The sequence below is a fragment of the Saccopteryx bilineata genome, chromosome 9 (genome assembly GCF_036850765.1).
Source record: "Saccopteryx bilineata isolate mSacBil1 chromosome 9, mSacBil1_pri_phased_curated, whole genome shotgun sequence".
Classification (NCBI taxonomy): Eukaryota; Metazoa; Chordata; class Mammalia; order Chiroptera; family Emballonuridae; genus Saccopteryx; species Saccopteryx bilineata.
In genome coordinates this window covers 60,910,011-60,933,935 of record NC_089498.1, presented here as the reverse complement: position 1 = coordinate 60,933,935, position 23,925 = coordinate 60,910,011, and the positions used below count along the sequence as shown (strand labels likewise).

Below are 23,925 nucleotides of genomic sequence, written 5' to 3'. Positions count from 1 at the left end.
GGAGCCATCCCCAGCGCCTGGGCCATCTTTGCTCCAATGGAGCCTTGGCTGCAGGAGGGGAAGAGAGAGACAGAGAGGAAGGAGGGGAGGGGGTGGAGAAGCAAATGGGCGCTTCTCCTATGCGCCCTGGTCGGGAATCGAACCCAGGTCCCCCTCATGCCAGGCCGACGCTCTACCGCTGAGCCAACCGGCCAGGGCCGATGTTTGACATTTTTGAGGGGGATGGGTTCTTTTTCATTTTCAAACTATGAACTACAGTCAGCCCAGTTATTATCTTAAAATACAGTTAGTTATACAGGATTCTGCTGTTGTCTTAATTTTCCTTTATCCTCTTATTCATAAACTAGAAAGATGAGGCTTTTAATTTTTAATTTACAATAATGTCTCAGTTTAGAATGAATTCTTTCTTCAGGCTAAGCACTCTCTATTCCCTAGAAGAAACGGCTTGTATTTATGAAATGGATTTTCCGTACAGTAGGTCGACTCCAGAGCCTAAAGGACTTCTTTATCTATTTGTGGAGCATCTTTTTCTAACCTTTTCCTAACCAGATATTTTTAGGAGTATTACTGCTGCACGCAGTGGCATACGTTTGGAAACCCAGGCAATGCAAACTTAGCCCAGTCGTCATTCTGGGGAAATGGGAAGCCTAGTGTCTTACTGGAGCCAACTGCTCATAAGTCAGGGCTTTACTAGTCCTTGGTGTTGATAGTGCTGACAAGGAAATAACATTTAAAAATAAATAATTTTCTGGAAGGACCTAGCTATTTTCCTCCCTTGCAAAAGTGATACATGCCTTCTTCTCTAGAAAATCACAGATTAGATAATTCAGCCAAACCTCACTAAGGACCAATAAAAGCCAAACCAAAAGCTTACATTTTTTTTTTTAAGTGAGAAGAGAGGAGATGGAGAGACAGGCTCCAGCATGCTCCCTGACTGGAATCCCCGCACCCCCCACTCTGGTGCTGATGCTAGCTAGATCACCAGAGCTGTCCTCAGCGCCCAGGGCAATGCTGGAACCAGTCAGTTGGGCCACTGGCTGCAGGAGGGGAAGAAGGAAAGAAGGGGGGAGGGAAGGGAAGAGAAACAGGTAATCACTTCTCATGTGTGCCCTGACCAGGGATCTAACCGGCACGTCTGCACACAGGGCCAGTGCTTCATCCACTGAGCTAACCATCCAGGGCCTACATTTTTATTAAAAGCATCGAAGAACCGATAAGATAGTAAAGAATTGTGAGCTGCGATTCTAGAGAGGATGGGACTTGAGGGAAGACCTCCAGCACTCAGGGTGGCTTTTGTCCTGAGAGAATTTGCTATCCATTAAGGAACAGCTGAGAAACTGAGTTATGCTGTGTCGTTTGTGGGGCTGGTATTAGAGAAGTCAGATCTCGGCTGGAAACAGTGATACATCACCCCCTCCAAGCTGGAATGAGGAAGAGCTGCCCCTTCAGGATAAGTGCGTACCAGCTTTGCATCATCTGGGTGAACCAGAGAACATGGAGGTTTGGTTTTGGATTAAGGTAGGTCCAAAATAGATGGTGCCTAGAAAAGAGAAGAGATTTTCTGCTGGAAGATACCATCACCTTAGGCCACAAGTTTCTCCTACAATTAAAATTTCAAATACACTGTCCAACACATAAGGAGAACCAGGCAGATGGAGATTTAACGAAGGTTAAAGCAGCAGAAAGAACGGAACAGAGTGGCCTTCGCAGATACTGTGGATACTGGAAATGTCAGACGTGGGCTACTCTGCTTACTACATTCAGAGAAATAAAAGCCAAGCTTGAACATTGTGTTCGGAAACTGGAAACATCACAGCTTTTCTTACAGACATTAAAAGGTGAGTAACCTATGAATAACTATATGGCAATACATTGAAATTTTAGATGAAATGGACATAATTCTAGGAAAAACCTAAACTTTCTACAACTGAAGGAGAGAAATAGAAAGCATGAGTTTTCTAACCTATTAGAGAAATTGAATCATTGATCGACAGACTATCTAGAAGAATTTCAGTCTTAAATGGTTTTGCTGAGACTTATACACTTAAGGATAAAATAATTTTGATGTGCTCTAAAGTGCTAAAGTTAAAAAAAAAAAGGTTGCTTTTCAACTTACTTTAAGGCTAACATAACCACAATGATCCAGTTAAGTATAGTTCAAGAAAGGCAAATTAGAGTGAAATATCAATCATGAGCAAAAATATTGAGTAAAATATAAGGAAAATGAATCCAACAGTTTATGAAAGGAGAATGCATTGTAACGAGGTTACATTTATACAAGAAATGCAAAGTTAATTTAACCGTGGAAAATGTGTAAGTTGCCATATTCACCGAACCAAAGGAAAAAAATCATGATCATATGATAGATCGAAAAAAGGGACTTGATAAAATCTAATAATTCATGATAAAATCACAGTGAGCCAAGAATAGAACTTAAATGTATTAGTGTCTACGCAAAGACTTCTAAACATGTGTTTCATTTCAACAATTTAACAACTTTCCTTTAAAATCCAGAAGACGAGGATGTGGCTGCAGTGTTGTAGGTTCCTAGCCAGGAAGAAAAAGATAGGACTGAAAAAGGGAATTAAGACTGCTGCTTCTTTACGATTGGGTAATTAGAAAGTCTTAAAGAACTTATAGGTAAATAATTAGAATTATATGTTTTTACTTAAAAATGTATTTCTGTAATTCAGCAATAACCAGTTGAATGTGAGAACTTGGTGCTACAGAAAAATAGTGGAACACTGTAAGGACAAGTATGGGGCTGTTGAAATTTTAAATAAGTCTTTGTGGTAATAACAGAGCAAAATCTTGGAGAAGAGGAAGCTAGTCGTATGGGTTTCAGAGGGAAGAGGATTGCAGCCAGAGAGAACAAGACATTACTAATGCTTTGAGGTGACATTGTGCCTGCCATATTGTAGGAGCTGCAAAGAGGCCAGTGCAATGGGAGTGAAGTCTGGGGGGGAGGAATAAGAGACGAGATCGGGAGGTAATGGTCCGGGGGTTTGATGGCCAGCCCGCAGATCATGTAGATCTTTGAGTCACAGTCAGGACGTTGGCTTTTACTCTAACATGGGAGCCATTGGGGGTTTTGAGCAATGTAGTGCAATAATCTTGCTTTGATTGCTGTGTTGGGAAGCCAAGGTGTGAGCAAGGAGCTCTCGTAGGAGGATATTCTATCATCCATACCGAGAGCGTGGGTGGATTATTGTAGGATGGTAGTAGTGAAGATGTGACCATGGATTCGCGGTGCATTTTAAAGGAATATTCAGTAGGAATTAGGATGGATTAGAAGTGGGTCTAAGCAAGACAGGATCAAGGAAGACTTGGAGGTTTTGACTTAAATGACTAGAATTATTTAAGGTGGTAAACCAAGTATAGAGCAGACTTGGAGTGAGAAGGTCAGAAGTTTAGCCACGATGTCTAGACATCCAAATGGAGATAACAGACAGCTAGACAGAAGTTCTCTCAACAGAGAAGCCTGGGCTAGAGATGTAAATCTGGGAGTGTTGTCTAGAGAAGAGAACTGAAGACATCTCTGGAAATCATGTAAAGAGAATGCAAGGACAAACCAGTGTGGGAGAAGATATTTGTAACATATATAATCGACACAAAACTACAACTCAGTAATAAAAACAGACAATCCAGAAAAAAATGCCAAGAGACTTGAACAGGCTCTTTAAATAAACAGATAACTAAGGCCCTGGCCAGTTGTCTCAGTGGTAGAGCGTTGGCCCGGCATATGGAAGTCCCATGTTCAGTTCCTGGTCAGGGCACACAGAAGAAGTGACCATCTGCTTTTCCACCCCTCTCCTTCCCTCTTCTCTCTCTCTCCCTTCTTCTCCTGCAGCCATGGCTTGACTGGTTCGAGCAAGTTGGCCCCGGGCACTGCGGATGGCTCCATGGCCTCTCCTCAGGTGCTGAAATAGCTTGGTTGCCAAGCAACAGAGCAGCGGCCCCAGATGGGCAGAGCTCACCCTGGAGGGGGCTTGCTGGGTGGATCTCTGTTGGGGCACATGCAGGAGTTCTGTCACTGCCTCCCTACTACCCCGCCTCTCACTAAAGACGTATATATATAAAAAAACAAACATAACTAAATGGTTAGCAAACAAGTGAAAAAGTACACAACCTTATTAGTAATTAGGAAAGGTGAGATAAAGCACAAGACATTACTGGAGAATTCTCATGCATTGCTCTCAGAGAGTGGAAATGGTTACAACCATTTTGAAAACATCTTGGTATTACCTAATAAAGTTGGAAGTACTCATTGCCTAAGGCCCAGCAGTTCCACTCTTGAATATGTTTTCATAATATGTGCACATGTGCACCAGATGTGTGGAAGACTGTTCTTTGTGACATTGTTCATAATAAAAAAAACTAGAAATGACCCAAATGCCCATCATTCATAGAATGGATAAATTGTGATATACTCACCAATGGGATACTATTAGATGAGAAAAATACAAATCACATGTTATTGAGTCTAATAACATGGATGAATGAAATCACAAGTTCATTTAGCAGGAGGTAGACTAAAAAAATACAAAATCAAGCAAAATTAATGTTTAAAAATAAATAAAAAGTAAAATTTTTTAAGAAAAAATGATGCAAGGAAGTAAATAAGAGTCATCAGAGTAATTACCTCTACTACAGCGATTTTCAACCTTTTTCATCTCATAGCATATATAAACTAATTATTAAAATTTTGTGGCACATTGAAAAATATAGTTTTTTCTAATTTGACAAAAAAAATAGGTATAATTTTGATTCATTCATGCCTGATGGCGATTGTGTTCATTGTTGTAATTTTTTTTATTTGACAATCTAAGGGAAAAGAGGTCCGTGCCCTTGACTAAAGAGTCAGGTATTGCACGTTTTAAAGAAAATCATTGTACTAATAGATATGGAGCTACGATCAAGAGGGGACACATGAGGTTTTGAAGGAGCTGGTAATGTTGTATTACTTGATATGGGTGATGGTCACTCACCTGAGGTTACTATGCTAATGATATTCTTTATATTTGCCTAGTTTTGCTTATTCTCTATTAGTTTTATTTTCCCCAGAACATAGGAAAACAGTCCATAAGAAGTGGGGATGTTATTATTCATCTCATTGGTATTTGCATAGATAAGGTGCTCTGTAGACTGGAGCAGAATTGAGTTCTGGTCACTGCCCTGCATACAGGTTGCAGTCCTGAGAGGTCATTGAGAATGCACCCAGGTGCTTGAGAGTCAAGAGGTGCAGCACACATCAGGGATAAGGACAAAGGATTTGAAGCTAGAGACCTAAGTTTTTTTTGTTTGTTTATTTTTTTTTTTTTTTAGCTCAGGAGAGAGAGAGACAGACAGGAAGGGAGAGAGATGAAAAGCATCAACTCATAGTTGCGCACCTTAGTTGTTCATTGATTGCTTTTCATATGTGCCTTGACCAGGGGTTTCCAGCCAAGTCAGTGACCCCTTGCTCAAGCTAGGGACCTTTGGGCTCAAGCCAGTGACCTTTGGGCTCAAGCCAGCGACCATGGGCTCGTGTCTCTGATCCCACACTCAAGCTGGTGACCTCAGGATTTCGAACCTGGGTCCTCCGAGTCCCAGGCTGACTCTCCACTGTGCCTCTGCTTGGTCAGGCTAGAGACCTAAGTTTTAACCCTGAATCTACCCCTTACCAGCTGTGTGACTTGTGGCAGGTTACCTTACCTCTCTAAGCTGTGTTTTCATCCTTTGTAAAGTGCAGAGGATAATATCTATCAGGGAATATGGCGGTTTAGTGCAATCTTTAAAGTGCTTGCTGCATAGTAACTAGTGCTGCTAGTGCCTTGAAGCGTTAGATGCTTTTAAAAGTAACTAATAGAAAGGATATGAAAAACGCAATAAACTGGGCATTAAAGTGCACACCAAGTACACTGTTTTCTTGTTAAAGCTTACAGGACAGAGAGGGCAGCTTATGCTAAGGTGTGTGGGAAGGCACGATGGAAGTATCTTTTGAGCCATCCCCCAGTTTCAGTACATTGGAGGGAGAGAGCAACTCGGGTCGAGGCCGAGGGCACAGTGTGACCAGGGCATGGGGGGCAGGAAGTGGGCAGCAGCTTGTGTTCGAGTGGGGCAGTGGACGAAGGGCTCACAGTCTGTAAGCCCCGGGGGGCAGGAAGTGGTCAGCAGCTCGTGTTAGAGTGGGGCAGTGGACGAAGGGCTCACAGTCTGTAAGCCCCAGGGGGCAGGAAGTGGGCAGCAGCTTGTGTTCGAGTGGGGCAGTGGACGAAGGGCTCACAGTCTGTAAGCCCCGGGGGGCAGGAAGTGTGCAGCAGCTTGTGTTAGAGTGGGGCAGTGGACGAAGGGCTTGCACTCTGTAAGCCCCAGGGGGCAGGAAGTGGGCAGCAGCTTGTGTTCGAGTGGGTCAGTGGACGAAGGGCTCGCACTCTGTAAGCCCCTGACACACAGTAGTCTTCAGCAGTGTTTGGCCAGCATGGTGGGCTTTGCCTTTAACAACAAGTACAACCGCTCTCTGTGCTTGGACCCGTCTTCTTGTTGTTTGCGAGATGGCTAGCCCCTGAAGGCTTCTATGTTTACAGACCTTAGACTGGCTCTTGGGCTAAGTGTGGAAATAGCAGAGAAAAGCGTGGGAAGCTTGCCCAGGGCCTAGATCGTGGAGGGACGGGAATGCTGAATTTGGACTTGGTCTGCAAGTCACAGGGAGCCATTGAAGGGTTTTGAGCAGGGTGTTGAAGCAATAGGGTTTGTCTGCTAGGATACCCTACATTGGACGTGGGGAGATCAGTGAAGAGGCTTTGCCAGTGGCCCCAGGAAGAGGCATGGAAGACCTGAACTAGACTGGGGCCTGAGCTCGGGAAGAAGGAGGTACGTTTGAAAGCTGCTGTGGAGGCTGACCTTTGGTAGCTGATGAGGTGTGAGGTGTTGACTGAGAATAATGGTATCAGGAACAGATTGGGAAGGAGATGGGAATTAGTGTAGGCCGGCAGGCTTTTAGTGGTTATGTTGTGAGTTTGAGGTATGAGACTGACTTTCTACCCATGCTATTCAGTGGAGCAGTTGTGAAAAGTTGGTTTTTCAGAGAATCAGTGTTTTGAGAGAGACACTAGTTTTGAATTGTTTTTCAAAGCTCATGCCAATAACATGGTAATTGTTGACAGTCCATTGCCTTAATGTAGCTGCTGTCTTATAGTGGCCTTTACTTGGTCTGGTGTAGATTGTTGTGGGACTGTAGTTGGTACACAGAAAAATACTAGCGTTGACTACTGAAAACAGAGGTAGGGGCATCTTGAGTTTATTTTCAAGTTGCACTGAGAAAGCTGGTGGCCAGGAGGCTCGCCTCACTTTGCCTGGGCTGGATTGCTGCCGAGCGCAGACTTGCAAACCCACTTCGCCCAACCTGACGTTTGGCAGACCTGCTGCCCGTGGCCCTGTCTCACCAGCCGAGCTACACGTGCACCTGTGGTGGTTCTCAGGGGAGCGCAGACTGTTTTCAGTGTCTCTGCCTGCTAGACAGAATCTTCCTCAGAACAAACGTGGTGAAGAGTTCTTGAATCTCTCATGTAAGAGGACTGGGTCGCTGAGATGCTTCCAGAATGCCTTTGGAAATGACAGACAGCAGTTATTGATAATTGAATGATGCCTTCGTCTAGCCTGTTTTGGATCAAATTAATGCTATACCTGCATTATTTTAATGGGCTGGAGGTGTGCTTTGGGACTCCACATGTAATTGGATACAATAAGAAAATGCTCAAGTTTTCATACTTCAGATTTTACAGGTTTATAGTTATGGCTTTGCTTATGGCGTTATCAGTTATGTTAATATATTTTTCATGCTGCATCCTCAGGCTCAACTCTATACATAATCATGACTCCAATGAAAATGTGCTGTACCGCAGTGGATCATGTTATGTAATGTGATTGCAGGTTCACAGGGCTTTCTTTTTTGTTAACGTTAATATATTGCACAAATAAAACTGTTTCATAATGTTTGAGATTTACTTTATAAAAACTGTATTTATAGAAAATTCTGATTTTGAAAAAACAGTTAATCTACCTCAGTAAGCATTTTGCTTTAGATATATTTCAGGCAAAAACATTAGTTGTATTTCAAACACATTAATAGAACTTGCTTATGTGTTTATTTTTTAGTTTGGATTATTCTGTTCCAGTTCAGGATCTCTTACCTCTTGATAGATTTAGTTGCTCATAAAAGCATTAAAATCTTTGGTTAGAAGTTCAAAATCATGAATTTTTATGCCTGAATTGAAGATGCTACTCCGAGTGGAACAGAGTTTATTTCCGAGGGTTGGTCTTGGGTCAGCCTGAACCGGGTTTCCTGGTAGGGTTTTTGTTTGTGGTGTCATGGACCACAGCTTTGAAATAGGTGAATTCAGGTTTAAGCTCTGTGGGACCAATTGGCGTGAATTTACGTGATATCTATTTAAATATGTAATATCTGAATTTTTCTCAGGCAAACTGTGAGGAAGTGAACTGTGGCTTTCAGCAGCCTCAGGTCCCTTCCCCTGCTCTGGCCCTTTCTCCTTGGTTTTTTGAGGGGAGCATGTTTTTGTGTTTCTCTCTGTTTCTCTTTCTTTTGATGGATTCTTTGTTCCAAGGAAGAAGCATATTTAGTTTCTTATGTGCTGTTCAGAAATATTTTTTTTACTCTGCAGCAAATTTTATTCATTCTGTTGCAGTATAACTAGAGACCACTAGGATAATTACAGGTGCTGATTCTGTAGGTTGCACAAGTGAATGGGAGCCAAAATAAATTAGTCACAAACACTGATTATAGTAGCATCCTATGATGTTGATTTTTTATATATATATATATTTTAACAAATAGATTTAAACAACTTTAAAGACTTGAAAGATTATTTATAAGGGTACTAGAAATAATATAATGTACACAGACACATTTTGTAAAAAAATCTCGAAGTATATGGAATAATTGCATTATCAAGTGTTGTTTCTCCTGCTCTTGTTTATTACCTTGTCTACATTTCTTTTTTCTTTTTTTTGTGACAGGGAGAGAGATGGAGGGACAGATAGGGACAGACAGACAGGAAGGGAGAGAGATGAGAAGCATCAAGTCTTTGCAGCCCTTTAGTTGTTCATTTACTGCTTTCTCATATGTGCCTTGACTGGGGGGCTCCAGCAGAACAAGTGAACCCCTTGCTCAAGCCAGTGACCCTGTGCTCAAGCTGGTGAGTCCCCACTTAAGCCGGATGAGCCCGTGCTCAAGCTGGCGACCTCGGGGTCTGGAACCTGGGTCCTCCGCGTCCCAGTTCGACGCGTTATCCACTGCGCCACCGCCTGGTCAGGCTACCTTGTCTACATTTTCGTTTTATTTTCCCTTGACTTTAGTTTAGAAATATGGTAATTCAAATATAATTTTCAAAATGATCCTTCTTAAAACATCCAGTTTCCCTTTAACAGTGTATTATATTCTATGTCTGACATGTTTCCAGTACAACTTAGAATCCAGGAGACGGAGACTTTACGTCATGCTTCCGCAGCACGTGCCGCCTGAGAGGTGACAGTGCTGTGCAGGCAGTGAAGCCGTTCCAGCTCCGTCTTGTGGGGAAGGTGAAAACTGAATTTCTGGCAAACTGACCTCAGGATGACTCGATATTTTCCAAGTTTCTTAGTATAACCCTGGGATCTTACTTGAATTCTGAGAATGACAGCTTTATTGTAAGATTTTCCTTGGGATATAGCTTTTGAGTGGATGAGACCTCTTAAAATTAAGAGCTTTTATTAATCAAATATTGATAGTATCAGCCCATCTGTCTAAATATGACTATTTTCCAGAAAGCCAATGAGAACCTCCTCCTTTTTTGGATGAATATTCTGTGACATGCTGCTGGGTAGGGAATAGCTGTTTCGACTGTAGATTGCATCTGTGACTGTGTTCATTTCTCTCAGGACAGAAGACCTTCCCTAAAGGTGGGAGTGGGGGGTTCTTTCAAATAAAAGCAGCAATTGAAAACATTGGAGGAAAATACAGCTACTATGAAAAAGCTTTATGCAAATGATTTCAAGGTTGTAACTAAAGTTTCTTTTTCTAAAACCAGTAGATCATTTAAGCTTAGTGTTGATAAACTATTTTAGGGTAAGTATAACATCTTAACTATAGATTTTACCGACCGTTAGCATAGTATCTGCAGACAGATGACACATAAAAATATTTATAAAATAGAAGTAGTAGATGAAGATATACATGTTTTGCTGGGGGGTTTTTCCCCCTCAAAAGTCATAGTTTTCCCTTTTGGATCTTTTGTGTCTGAAATGCTAGGAACTCTTCTTGTTCCTTGTCCATTTTTCTTCGATTATTGCTTGATCTTGCAGAACCTGAGTTTTAAAGAACAAGCGAGAAATAGACTTGTCACTGGAAGCACCTCCTCATATCTGCTTTCTTCTGGGTTCCTACAAGGTTGACCAGCTTTTTTTTTTTTTGGAGGTGTACATCAAAAACAGTTGGAGGAAAAACAGCACCTGTTTAGTCAAAATTTCCAGCATTAGAAGATGATGTTGAGTTTTAAACTTTTTTTTTAAACCAAATATATGCTTTCAAAACAGTGGAAGTTGTCAGATGTGGAGAGGGTTATGTAGTCTTTTTGAGGCTGATCAGGTCCTAACGAGCTTTCTCTGTTTTCCATCACACCCTGTGCGGGGTTTACAAAGAGACACAGCGTCCCCCAGACGAGCCTGCGTGGCTCATTCTTTAATTGTTAACTTGCCAATGCCAAGGGTGCAGTCGGCGTTAGTGGGTGCAGGAGTCTGAAGCTGACCGCTCGTAGGTTTGCTCAGGGTCCAGTGGGAGAGCACAGGTCTGGGCTTGAGAGCAGGGTTGAGTTCCAGGTTCTGCTGCTTTCCCGCCAAATTGCCAGTAACCTATTTTGTGACATAAAATGGGGGTGGTTATACCTGCCTAATGCATGTGAGGAGCCCGGTGTACAGTGTTCTCCCCAAAGAAATGGGTTTGAAGGTGAGACTAGGAAGCAGTGCAATCTTACACCAAATGAAACTGGACGTGCTTTGTTGTTTTTAGTAGCTTTTACTTAACCTCTCCTTGGTTCTAAAAACATCAGGCCCTGTGTGTTTTGTTTCTTCCATTCCCTACTGTGGATTAGCAGACGTCTCCCAAATGTGAATGTTGGAAACAATGCCTAGGTATTAATGAAAACCCCCTTGTGGGTCCACTGGATTTCTGTTATTCCATTTTGGTTTCTCTTCCAACAGCACTGTAACCTTTTAATTGCATAAATAAGAGGCTTTTTGCCTTGATTATTAAGAAAGATAGTAGGAGGTATGGTGTATGATCTTATAGAAGAGAATGAATTGTACTATTTTTTTTTCCAAAGCATGCTTATCTAGTACATTGAGAAATAGCATTTAGAATAATTTTAGTAAGTATGTTTTGTGATTGTAACATCTTTTCCCCTCTACATACATAAATCGGAGTAAACTGTGTAATTTGTTAAATAAAAACTGACAGTACAAAATTTCCTTTTTTAATTTACTAATTTTTATGCCTAAGGTTGTATGTTAAAAAGTTTCCTTCCTACAACCAAAAAGCCCTTCAATAGATGACTGGATAAAGAAGATGTGGTACATATATACTATGGAATACTACTCAGCCATAAGAAATGATGACATAGGAGCATTTGCAACAATGTGGATGGACCTTAATAACATTATACTGAGTGGAATACTAAATCAGAAAAAACTAAGAACTGTGAGATCCATACATAGTTTCTGTGAAGTCCTTGAGACAGTGTTACTGTGGAAGTAAAACTTCTATTTAAAGGACACAAAATTGAGACTCATGGACATAGATAAGAGTACAGTGGTTTCCGGGGGAGGGGAAGAGAGGAGAGGGAGGGAGTGGGGGAAGGGGAGGGGCACAAAGAAAACCCAATGAAGGGTGACAGAGGTTGATTTGACTTTGGGTGATGAGTATACAACATAATCGAATGTCAAAATGATCTAGAGATGTTTTCTCTAAATCTGTGTGCTCTAGTTGACCAATGTCACCCTGTTAAAATTAATTGTCTAAATAAAACTATAAAACATTTTTTTTCCTTCCTTACCATATTCCTTGTCTTCTCAGTTCCTCTTTACAGATGCAACCACTTGTGCCTTTTAAAATTGAAATCTGTGTTTCATCATGGTGTGGTCCTCATATGTATTGGCCTTGACAGTATTTCTCGGCCTTCGACTAAGATACGGTACCTGTGCGCATGCAGGGTCGTTGTGAGTTATAAGTGAGGGAGCCAATGAGGAGCAGGTTGCTAGGCCCACATTTGACTATATGAGCAGAAACGAGTAACGTCACTTTTGCAGCGATGTCTCTTCCTCAGTCTACAGCTTTGGGAGCCAGGGTTTCCATGGCCTGTGCGTGTCTTCATTTCCCCGCCTGTGTTTTTTGCCCTTTGTAGCTGCAGCATGAGAAAGCCGAATTAGAACAGCACCTTGAACAGGAGCAGGAATTCCAGGTCAACAAACTGATGAAGAAGATTAAAAAACTGGAGAATGATACCATTTCTAAGCAGCTGACGCTAGAGCAGGTAAGAACCTATAACTCTTCTCCACATTGCTTTCCTCCTCATACCATCACCTGTTCTTCCGAGTCGTTAGATGCCCTGCGGAATAATAGGAGGGAAATGTCTCCCAGCTTCTCTGCCCACAGCGGAGACTTCACTTCCGGAGCAAGCCCTGCACGTGGGCATAGCGCCTGCCCACTCTCTCACACACTTTCTGTTTCTAACCACAGTTAATAAACTCACAGGAGATAAATTGGGTCGTACAGATTTAAAGGCAGGAAATGTTCGGTTCCTTCTGCAAAGGGGGAAGAATGTGTTTTTAACCACAGGATAGTTTCTGTGAAAGTTCTGGAGACAGTGTTACTATGGAAGTAAAACTTCTGTTTCAAGGGTTCTTCACAACAAACATTAGCTTTTAAAAAAAAAAAATTATTAGCTACCTTATATGAATCATCTCTTCTCCCAGCTAGACTTATTGGATTCAGATATAGTCAGAAATTTGATTGTGCACCCAATTCAGCCACTGACTAGTTGTATGACCTTGAATTAAGTTCATTAACTTCTCCAGGCCCAAGTTTTCCATTTGTAAACAGAGACGGACATACTAAAATCAGGGAAGGTGAGCTTACAAGAGATAGAAAGGAACAGTGCCTCGTTTCTTTGTCCTTGCCCTTGGCAGACGACGTCCTTGCCTTGGTCACAGTCCTTGCGTTGGGAGTCTAGACTGGTTCTCGGACTCCCACACGTAGAACTGGGGGCAGCCTCCCTGGTTCTCCCAGGTTGGTGTCTCAGTTAAAATTACCTGTTAATCCCTGGCCCAGGTCCTCCCTAATGCTCTTCCACCACTCTAGTGTCCTAAATTTTGTTTCCCGAGACGAATAAGAGGCTGACCACAGTGTACTGTTACTTGGTTTCCATGTAAAATTCCATGTGCATTAACATCTTCCAGCTCTTTGTAACTTGGATCCTGATTGCAGAAATCCTAACCCCTTCATGCAAAGTTGTCAGATATATTTCAGCTTTAGGATCATGCTGTGTATCTCTCCGTCTGTGCCGACTGGTTCTTAAATCACCCTCAGATCCACTGTAGTTTATCTCTATGCCTGAAAATAATGGCGATGGGATTGTAAGGATTTGGGAAGAAGTCAGGGTTGGTTTGTAACTTACCTAGCTGACTTTTCATGTTATTCTTGTACCTACCTGTACTGCTGGTGGCCGAGGCCAGGCAGATCCATGTGGGACTTGGGCAGATGGGAGAGAGGGACTGTGGAGCCAGAAAGCACAGGGCCATACCGGTTTCATAGTCTCTCAACGTGGGCGAGCTAACAGGCAGGGGATAACCTCTTCTCACAGCAGCAGGTGAACAAAGAGCAAAATCACCCCTCTCAGCACAGGCAAGTGAACGGGAAAATGGGCCCCCGTGGTGGCGGGCGAGCGATCTGCCATGAGGACAAGCGCCCGTGGCCTTGCGTTGGCTCTGCACACGTGCCTCTGCCTCGTGTTCATGCACTGATCATGCGGAGTGCAGGAGAGCACGCCTAACAGCTGTTTTCCCTACGTTACCTATGTGTCAAAGGAGGAATGTTACTAGATTTTCCAAGACTGTGAATAATGGCCTAAAAGAATTTCTTTATCCTTTTTAGGGAAAAGAAAAAGAATTCCATTACAGTTGACTATTTTATACATACTCAGAGTAAACTATTTTTACCATTTATTCTCAGAATTAAGGTGCAATGTGTAAATTTAGAAGGCTCTCCCTCCCCACACAGTTTAAAAACATTCACCTGTTGAATTCCCAGGATCTGCAATAGCCAGTTCGTTCTGTTCAAGTTAAAGCTTTGAAGATTCTTGTTTCAGTCCTGACATAGCAAGTACTTGTTAGTGATATTTGTTAATAAAGAATTAACTAAGTGAAGTTCTCACAGTGGTTGGTTCGTACTGTGAGAACTTCACTTGGTCATGGCCTTCACAGTGATGGTGGTCAACCATTTATTTAAACAGCTTGGCTCTTGTGTTTGTTCACAGGCTTCTAAGGAGATACTGGGACAAGGGCTGTAACCGCCGAGGTTTAGCTGTGGCCACAAGGGGGAGATAGTGGTCTCACATCAGAGAGAGAAGGGCAGTCTTATCCGACAGTCCCTGAAAGAGACTTGCTGCCCCCTCTTAAGACTTGCCGACTTCAGTAACTGTACCCCTTTGAAATGAGGTCCAGGGCATACATTCTTTACAAATTAATGACTCAGTGTATTTTTAGGCTTATTTCAGACCTCAGTGGTAATGAAGTGGATTTCCACAATGGAATACGGGTTTTGCTAAACCCAGTACAAAAAATAAACCTCAGATCCAGGATATCAAGTCCTTATTTTAATTAAGATGGAGAAATTTAATATCATAAAACTTTCCCCTGTTTGTTTTGGGTATCTTCAGGGTGATTAAATGTTGGGGAATTTACTCCATATTTTGTTTTGCTGTAAATAATTTTAGTTAGTATTTAGGGGAAATGTTTTTTTTTTTTTCCAGTGGAAATCTTTTATTTTTCCATGGATGTTATCTGACCTTCTGTGGTCATCTCTAGGGATTATCATCTGTTGTATATTATATTATATTATATTATATTATATTATATTATATTATATTATATTATATTATATTATACCATATATTGTATGTCATAGTCTATATTATATAATGTATCTATCCTATATAGATTATTATCAGAAGAGCCAAGGCATGCACTACACTATGCTTTATAATGATTTATGTGGAGAACATGCATTTGCTCTTCTGACAAATTAAAATAATAAAAAGCAATACTTTGAAATGTCTCATGCCCTGCCACTGCTTTGTTAGAGTAGTGTGGATTTGAACAGGTGACTGAAGAGGGGTCATTTACATTTTGGAAGGCAGTTCAGTGTAGTGTTCAGGGCTTGCACACAGTACTGAAAGGAACCAGATGTGAATCTGTTTCCTCTGCATATCTTAGTTTACTTTTTTTTTTTTTTTTTTTGGTAGCAGCTTTACTGAGCTATAATTCGCATCCTACACAAACACCCATTTAAAATGTTTAATGCAGTGGTGTTTAGCATATTCAGAGTTGTGTAACCCTAACCACAATGAATTTTAGAACCTTTTCATTACGTCAAAAAGAAACTTTGTACCCTTAAGCTGTTCCTCAGTCCCTTATCCCCCTTAAACAAGAACAACTCTGTCTATATATTTGCCCATTCTGGATACTTTATATAAGTGGAATCATAGTATGTGGTCTTTTTGTGACTGGCTTCTTTCACTTAGCATAATGTCTTTATCCATGTTATAATATGTGTTGGTATTTCATTCATTTCCCAGCCAAATAATGTTCCACTGTATGGATATACCACATTTTGTTTATCCATTCATCATTTGTTATACATTTGGGTTGTTGTTCAATGATTTGATTATTATGAGTAATTCTGGAGTGACCCATTCATATACAATTTTTTTTGTGTGGGCATCTGTTTTTGTTTTTGTTTTGAATATATACCTAGCAGTGGAATTGCTGGTTACATGGTTACTCTGTGTATTCCTGTTGCAGGGATTGCCAGACTGCTTCCCAAAGTGGCTGCACCGTACTGATCACAGCCATACCGGTGACTGTGAAGTGGTGTCTCCCTGTGATTTCATGGTTCCCTGGTGGCTAATGATGTTGAGCATCTTTTCAGGTGCTCATTAGCCATTTGTGCATCTTCTTGGGGAAAATGTCTGTTGAAGGCCTTTTTATTATTGAATTGTACTAGTTCCTTACATATTCTGGATATAAGCGCCTTATCAGATACATCATTGGCAAATAGTCTCTCTGATTCTGTGTGTGTGTTCACTTTCTTGATAATGTACATTGAAGTATAGAAGTTTTTAATTCCGGTGAAGTCCAGTTTATCTATTTCCTTTGTTGCTTTTGATTTTGGTGTCATATCTTAGAATCCATTGCCAAATCAAAGGTCATGAAGACTGTGATCGCTTCAGCAGCACATATAATAAAGGTCATGAAGATTTAACCTTGTTTTCTTCTATCAGTTTGGGCTCTTACATTTAGGTCTTTGATCCATTTTGAGTTAAATTTTATGTATGGTGTGAGATAGGGGTCCAAATTCATTCTTTTGTGTATGGCTATCTTTTTGTCCCAGTCAGTTCACTTTTGAGCCTCAGTTTTCTTACATATAAAATGGCAATAATAGCAAACTTACATTAGATACTATAAATGGGAACGAGTGTATGGCAATTTGCAGAATGCCTGCTATGTAAGCACTCAACATGAAGTGGGTACTGCTATTATTTTTTAAATAATCCATATTTTGAACCTCATGGATTAAACCTGCAGAAGAAATATTTGAAGGCCTTCTACCAGAGATTTGTGTTGGCCGTAACATGTTGTTTTAAAGGTGTAGCTTGGATTGTAATGATATTTAATAGGCACCTGCCCATTATCTGAAAAGCAGAACTTAATGGTGTTTGAGACACCGTCTTGGGCTCTTTTTCAAAGTAGTCCTAATCCACTCACATGCCAGAAGGCCCCCTTTGGCATGGGCACTTAATTAGTCAGCATTTATTATTCTTTTAGACCCTGAATCTAAGATCTTTTCATTCTTCAAATAGGGAGTGTTAGCAGCTTGATCAGCATCATCAAGAACTCTGTGCTACAAATGGTTCTGTTCTATTGGTGTTTTGCAATATATGAATTCATAGGATTATAGAGCTGGAAGACCATGTTGGGGGAAATCTACCTTTGTCCGCAGACCCAAGTAGAGACATGAGACAATGAGGAAATCCAGAGGCAGGGTTATCAGATCTCCTCCTAGGATCTGGGACAACAGTCTCCTGCTCCCCTATCCTCTCCCCCCAGAGGCCCTGGCCAGTTGGCTCAGCGGTAGAGTGTCGGCCTGGCGTGCAGGAGTCCCGGGTTCGATTCCCAACCAGGGCACACAGGAGAAGCGCCCATCTGCTTCTCCACTCCTCCCCCTCTCCTTCCTCTCTGTCTCTCTCTTCCCCTCCCGCAGCTAAGGCTCCATTGGAGCAAAGATGGCCCAGGCACTGAGGATGGCTCTGTGGCCTCTGCCTCAGGTGCTAGAATTGCTCTGGATGCAACAGAGCAACGTCCCCAAAGGGGCAGAGCATCGCTCCCTGGTGGGCATGCCAGGTGGATCCCAGTCGGGCGCATGCGGGAGTCTGTCTGACTGCCTCCCTGTTTCCAGCTTTGGAAAAATGAAAAAAAAAAAAAAGAATCCTCCCCCCTGAACTTGCTGTAAAGGGGAGAGGGCTTGGTGAGACTTGCAGCTTGGTGACAGATAGGAGGTCTTGGTGTGACTTGCAGCTTGGTGACAGACAGGAGGTCTTGGTGTGACTTGCAGCTTGGTGACAGACTGAGATGGCTTGTGAGTAGCCTAACCTGCTTATACTGCCTTTTCAGAAATGGAAACCCCGGCAGAGAAGAGGCGTTCTTCCAGTGGCACAGTCCAGGTGTTCTTAACCATTTATTTCAGTTACCCCTTTGGCATTTATTTAGCATTCTGAATGTTTAACTCTATACACAGATGTAACAAAGCATGGACAGAATAATGTAAAATTATGAGGTGTTTGCAGCACTAATAGTATTAGTCTAATAAATGGGATTAGTCTAGTCAGTATGACTTTAGTGCTATTAGGGTGTCTTTAACAAACACCTTATTTGAAGACTTTTGTTCAACTTTGCGTTCACCGATCATCTCTAATTTGGTATTCACATTTTCTTAGGTAAGAATATGTAGAACTTGGAATATTCTCTGTGTTAGGAAATCCTGATCTGAATAATTTCTGCCAACTAGGACTGATTTTTTTCCTTCTCTGGAATAGCATGACGAGCATTAAAAGGCACCATTAATTTAATTATTAAGTGAAGTTGAGCTCAGCAGGTATGAGAGTCTTCTGTTCATTTGGCTCGGGAAATTTTCCTGTGGGACAGAAGAAAACAGCAGCCATTAACAGGAGAGCTACGTACCTAACCATTTACTAGGTAGTAGAATAGGAAAACCCTGGAGTGAATTAGTGGAGACTTAGTCATGCAGTTCAGCTAACACTTTAGTGAACAGTGTTGCCTGCCATGCACCGGACACCGGATTCTTTCCCTGTAGTTGGCCCAGTGGAGTTTTCTCAATTATTTTTGTAATTTGGGGTAATTTTCTTATCTGAGAGGTCTCTTCCTCTCAACGTACAGATGCCCATACCTAAGGATTGGATTTAGAATTGGCATGGTAGTTTCATTCATTAGCGTTCATTTAGACAGACACTATTTTAGCCTGTGTAGTTTAGGGATACTCTCCTCTGGGTTCAAGTCTTCCTTCCATCTGGGTGAGCTGGGTGATCTCAAGTATGCGGTTTGATCTGTGTTGCGAAACAGACATAGTCTCTAACCTGTAGGTTTCTTGAGAGGATTAATCTTCCCTTGTGCTTCTCCTTACTCTCCATGCAGAACTATTCCCATGTGGGCTGCATAGCAAGATGTAAGTTTACATGGTAACCCAATACACTGAGGTTTTTATAACTGTATCTATGACTGGGACAAGTTTCATTAAACAACCTTATGTGCTTCACACCGATTTTCCATTCAGTCCTATTTGATTTTTAGCAAAATGTAGGTCACAACTGACTCAACTAATTTCACAGCCCAGTAATGGTCTGTGATCTGCACTTTGAAAAACACGCTCCGCTGTGCCCAGCGCTTTCCTGCCCTAAATCTCTGTGGATCTGTGCCCTCTGCCTGGCCCACTTTTTCCCTCCCCACTCCATCCTGTTCCTTTTACAGACGTGCCTTCTCCAGCCACTTAGGGGTCTCTGCTAGAAAGTACAGTATTTCCAAACAGGCCTTCTCTTGTAACACTTGCTACACAACGAGTAATTAGCCAGCAGTGAAACTGTTTCTTCCCTATAAATTACCTGTAAGGTAAAGGAGGGAAAGCACCTGTTGACCTCACTACCATGTGACTCACATCTAATCAGCGCTCCAGAAATTGTGGCTGCTGCCATTAATAATGAAAGATTCCACCTAATGTCTGTGGTACATGACATTATGTTCTTATATATGGTAAATGACATATTATGTAAATGTCCAGGGAAATGTACCTGCATATTATTTGAGCTTCAAATGTCTAACAACCTTCCTTCACCTGGTTATCTGTTTAATTTTTGAATCTCTTTGTGCTCATGTCATCTGTGACCCCACCCCTTTGACATTCTTCTTGCCCACACTGCAGTCAGTGCACCTGCATGGCACAATCTTACATTCATCTAACCCGCCTTTATTCCTGGCCTCATGCAGCCTGGTCTAGGGAGGCCAGGGGCCCTACGGACAGTGATGAGAGATGCCCTGCGGAATATTGTGGTGCAGAGGAGCAGTGTACTGCTGCCCCTCTCCCCCGTACCAGCCGCAAAGAACTGAGCTCCTTGGCACCCTGCTTGACTGTTTGTTAATTGATGCACATTGGCTGGATGAAGCTAAGTTCAGCTTGTTGCAGGGAAACAGAGATGTGAAAGAAGACAGAAGAGGAGATATGCAATGAAAAGCAACTGCGGTTACGGCATGGAGTAGCGATGCCAAGAACAGAGAGAAAGCTCGTGAAGAGGATATGAAGTGGAATCCCTCCTCTCTGTCACTGGGCAAGGAAGAGAGGGGTTTTGGCAGTCTGTATATAGTGTCTTTGAGGGCATAGGCTTGCTTTATAGTGATGTCATGCAGAGGCTGCCATGGAGCTATATTGGGGCTCATGCAGGCCTCAGTGCTGATAGGTACATAGTGGATAGCGTTAGCAACTAGACAACATCAGCCAACTGCAGAAGAGGCAGTGCAAGGGTGACACCCACTTATTCCACTGTCTTTCGTCATGTGTCTGTAGCTACCAAATCACAGAAGCTGGGGTTTAGAGTGATGAATTTCAGTCCTCAGGATAAGATTAAATTTTTGTTCCTTTTTTCTAATATGAAACAAGGAAACATATATTTTACATCCTATTAGGAAGGAAGAAATGTTTAATGTTTCTCACTCTTATAACAGTGGTTCTAAGTGAAAGCCACAAGATGGACTCTGCCTTATTGTCTGGGAAGTCAATTCATTCAAAACACAAACCAAGCTGATATCACAATGGGTCTACACCAGGGGTCCCCAAACTACGGCCCGCGGGCCACATGCGGCCCCCACCGCACTTCTGGAAGGGGCACCTCTTTCATTGGTGGTCAGTGAGAGGAGCATAGTTCCCATTGAAATACTGGTCAGTTTGTTGATTTAAATTTACTTGTTCTTTATTTTAAATGTTATATTTGTTCCCGTTTTGTTTTTTTACTTTAAAATAAGATATGTGCAGTGTGCATAGGGATTTGTTCATAGTTTTTTTTATAGTCTGGCCCTCCAATGGTCTGAGGGACAGTGAACTGGCCCCCTGTGTAAAAAGTTTGGGGACCCCTGGTCTACACACAATGCTGATGCTACTTATTTTAGTAGCTGCACCAACTCTAGTGAGTTATACAGATAATCTGTGTGCGCTTCTGACTTCGACATCTGTGAATTGAGTAGCTAGTGGCTCATGTTCGGGTTTGTACCCTTAGTTGATTTGTTGTTGCCTTTGTTGAACAGAATATTTCTTAAATTCATAGGTAGTAGGATCAGACTGCGTGTTTAAGAATTTCATCCATGCTAACAGCTGGCCTTTCAGCCCCCGGCAGTGAGAGAAGTCTGTTATAATTGCTCTGGGCAGCACCTGCTGTTGTCTGTGCTTTTTTATTTATTTATTTTTCCCAAAGAATAGCCATGTTCCTTGAGGGTTCACTTGCATTAAGGAGGTGATATTTAGTGACCACTGTGCATGCTTTGAGATTTGATTTCAAGTACTGATCTCTATTATTAAATGTTTGCATTATAAAAGTAATCCGTTGCTCTTTCAAGAAAGTTCAGAAAACATAGACATACAAAAATGATAAAACATTACCTAGCTACAAGGCTCCTCAAACAACTACTACTTATATTTTTCATTTTCCTCCTCCTCCTCCTCTTATTCCTCCTCTTTCTCTCCCTCTTCTTCCTCCTCCTCTTCTTCCTCCTCCTCTTCTTCCTCCTCATTCTCTTCCTCTTCTTCCTCCTCCTCCTCTTCCTCCTCCTCCTCTTCCTCCTCCTCTTCCTCCTCCTCTTCCTCCTCCTCCTCCTCTTCCTTCTCCTCCTCCTCTTCCTTCTCATTCTCTTCCTCCTCCTCCTCCTCCTCCTCCTCCTCTGGTTTAACAATAATGTATTATAATTTGCTGCCTTGCTTTTATTATTATTATTTTGAAGAATGTACTAACCTTTGTGTGCACATTTCGGTGAGCTGTATTGGGACAAGACACAATCATAGTGAGCCCTCAAGTCCACAGAGTGGGAATTTGATTGTAGCAAATCCTTGAGGATGTTTGTGTGACTCAAGAAGCTTGAGTACAAGCATTCTACCTACTGTTTATTTGGAAGGGGGAAAAGCCAGAGCATAGCTGAGAAATAAGGGATTTGGTGCCTTGGAAGTAGGTCAGCTAGGGGCAAATACATAGTACTCCAGAGAAGCTTCAATGAGCTCTTTTTCAGTGGGTGTAACCCTGGGTGCCATGGCCATGCTGGTTCCCATTGGATTCGGGCAGATGGTAAAGGAACTGTGGAGCCAGAAAATGGTGGGCCATTCTCTGCTAGAGTCTTGCAACGGCAGACAAGCAAGCAGGCAGGGAAAACAGCTTCCTTCTCTCTCTCTGGACTCTCCAGACTCACAAGCCAAAAACAGACCGGGCGGAGAAAACCCTTTTCCAGCAAACAGTAGCCCCTCCCGCTTGTGGCAGTCAATCTGCAATCTGCAGTCAGCCGCCCTGAGGGCCAGCACCTGCAGCCTTACATAGACTGTACACACGTGGTGCTGCCCCGTGCTCATGCACCAATCAGGCAGAGTGCAAGCGAGCAAGCCTAACACACTTGTTACACACTTGTTTGCCCGGCATTCCACTCCTTTAGGGTGGCTTGCCTCATAATCTACATGTTAGGTATATTCCTTGATGGTCCCTGTGTGAGGAGTGAGATACATTACATAAACAGACTACAGCAACAGTACAAGTTGTACATTTACCATTATTACAAAGGTGCCCTTTACCTTTTTCTCCCTGAGCACTCTGTCCAAGGCGCTAACTGGAGGCCCACCTCTAGCCCCCTGCCCCAGAGTAGGTGGGAGGGCCTGTATAGTCCAGGGCTGTGTCCTTGAAAACCATAAAGTATCCTTGGTGCATCTCTGCAGCTGGGTAAGAGCAGCTCCTCGGTGCAGGAGAGCTTCCACCAGAGCTGCCCCCCATCAGGGTATCTCATACTTTCCAAAAGCGGCATGTCCCTCCGACAAGGGGAGCCAGTGCCCCCTCTGGTTGTAGTCTAAGAGTCCATTACACTGCTCAGTGATCAGTCCACGATACACAGCCCAGCTGTCTGTGCAAATCACCAAGGTAAAGGACCGTTATAGGAGACTAGCCACACAGCTCTCTTAATGGACTTCAGCGCCCTTCCATAAGCTCTCTGTCCATTACCAAAAACTCCATCCAAACCCTTCAACAAGTTTACATTCAAGGCCTATGCTGCCTTGACAGTTCTCTTAGCTGCTGCTGCTGCTATTAAAAAAGAAAGAAAAAAAGAAAAGCACCTATTCTAATGCCAACACCTGCTGCACATTAGAAGGGGACCAGTGAGTTGCCAATTTCACAGGAGGCCTCAGACCTCCCCCCTTATTCCTGTTGTCATGGCAATTATGAAGACGCTGCCTTGAGGAGTGCATGGTAATGGTGGCCAATTGCTCAGTCTCTGTTCTGGAGAGTGTGATGCCATTCTCTATGTCCCACAACTGCAGCAGCCCTACCAGAGGCTCATTGGGTTTCTGCCTGAATTGTGCCCACAGCTCCATCAGCTCTGCCTGGGTTTTTACCACCTGGGCCACCACTGGCCAGGCTCTGAGTCTGCGGCTGGCAGCTTCAGCCCAAGCCTCCTCCGCAGAAGAGTCAGAAACGCCTGCTCCTGCTGACTCAGAGCCACTCCGCTGGCATGGATGCTGCTCCTTTGGCAACCGTTTCAGCTCTTGCAGCTGCCAGCTCTTGGCCCGCTCCAGAGATCACTCCAGTTCCAGGTGCCGTTGGTGCTCAGCCTGCATCTCACACTGCAGCTCTCGAACCCAGTTGGCCTCCCTCTCCAGTGCTCACTCCAGTTCACACCGTTGCTGGTTCTCAGCTTGCAGCCTGACCTGCAGTTTTCAGAACTGCAGCTCTTCCCGGAGCTTTGACCTTGGGCAGCTTCTTGCATAGAGCTCTTGGTTTCCTCTCACAGGGCTGTAAAAAACCACCAGCCAAGTCC

The 23,925-nt window shown here is 42.8% G+C and overlaps 1 protein-coding gene across 1 annotated transcript in view; it reads left to right on the top strand.

Annotated features, from left to right (window-relative positions):
• CCDC6 (coiled-coil domain containing 6) overlaps positions 1-23,925 on the top strand; it is a 126,000-nt gene that overhangs the window by 67,120 nt on the left and 34,955 nt on the right. The window contains exon 3 of the mRNA XM_066242271.1: positions 12,432-12,560. Coding sequence (XP_066098368.1) covers positions 12,432-12,560 — 129 coding nt within the window. The remainder of the gene's footprint in view (positions 1-12,431; positions 12,561-23,925) is intronic.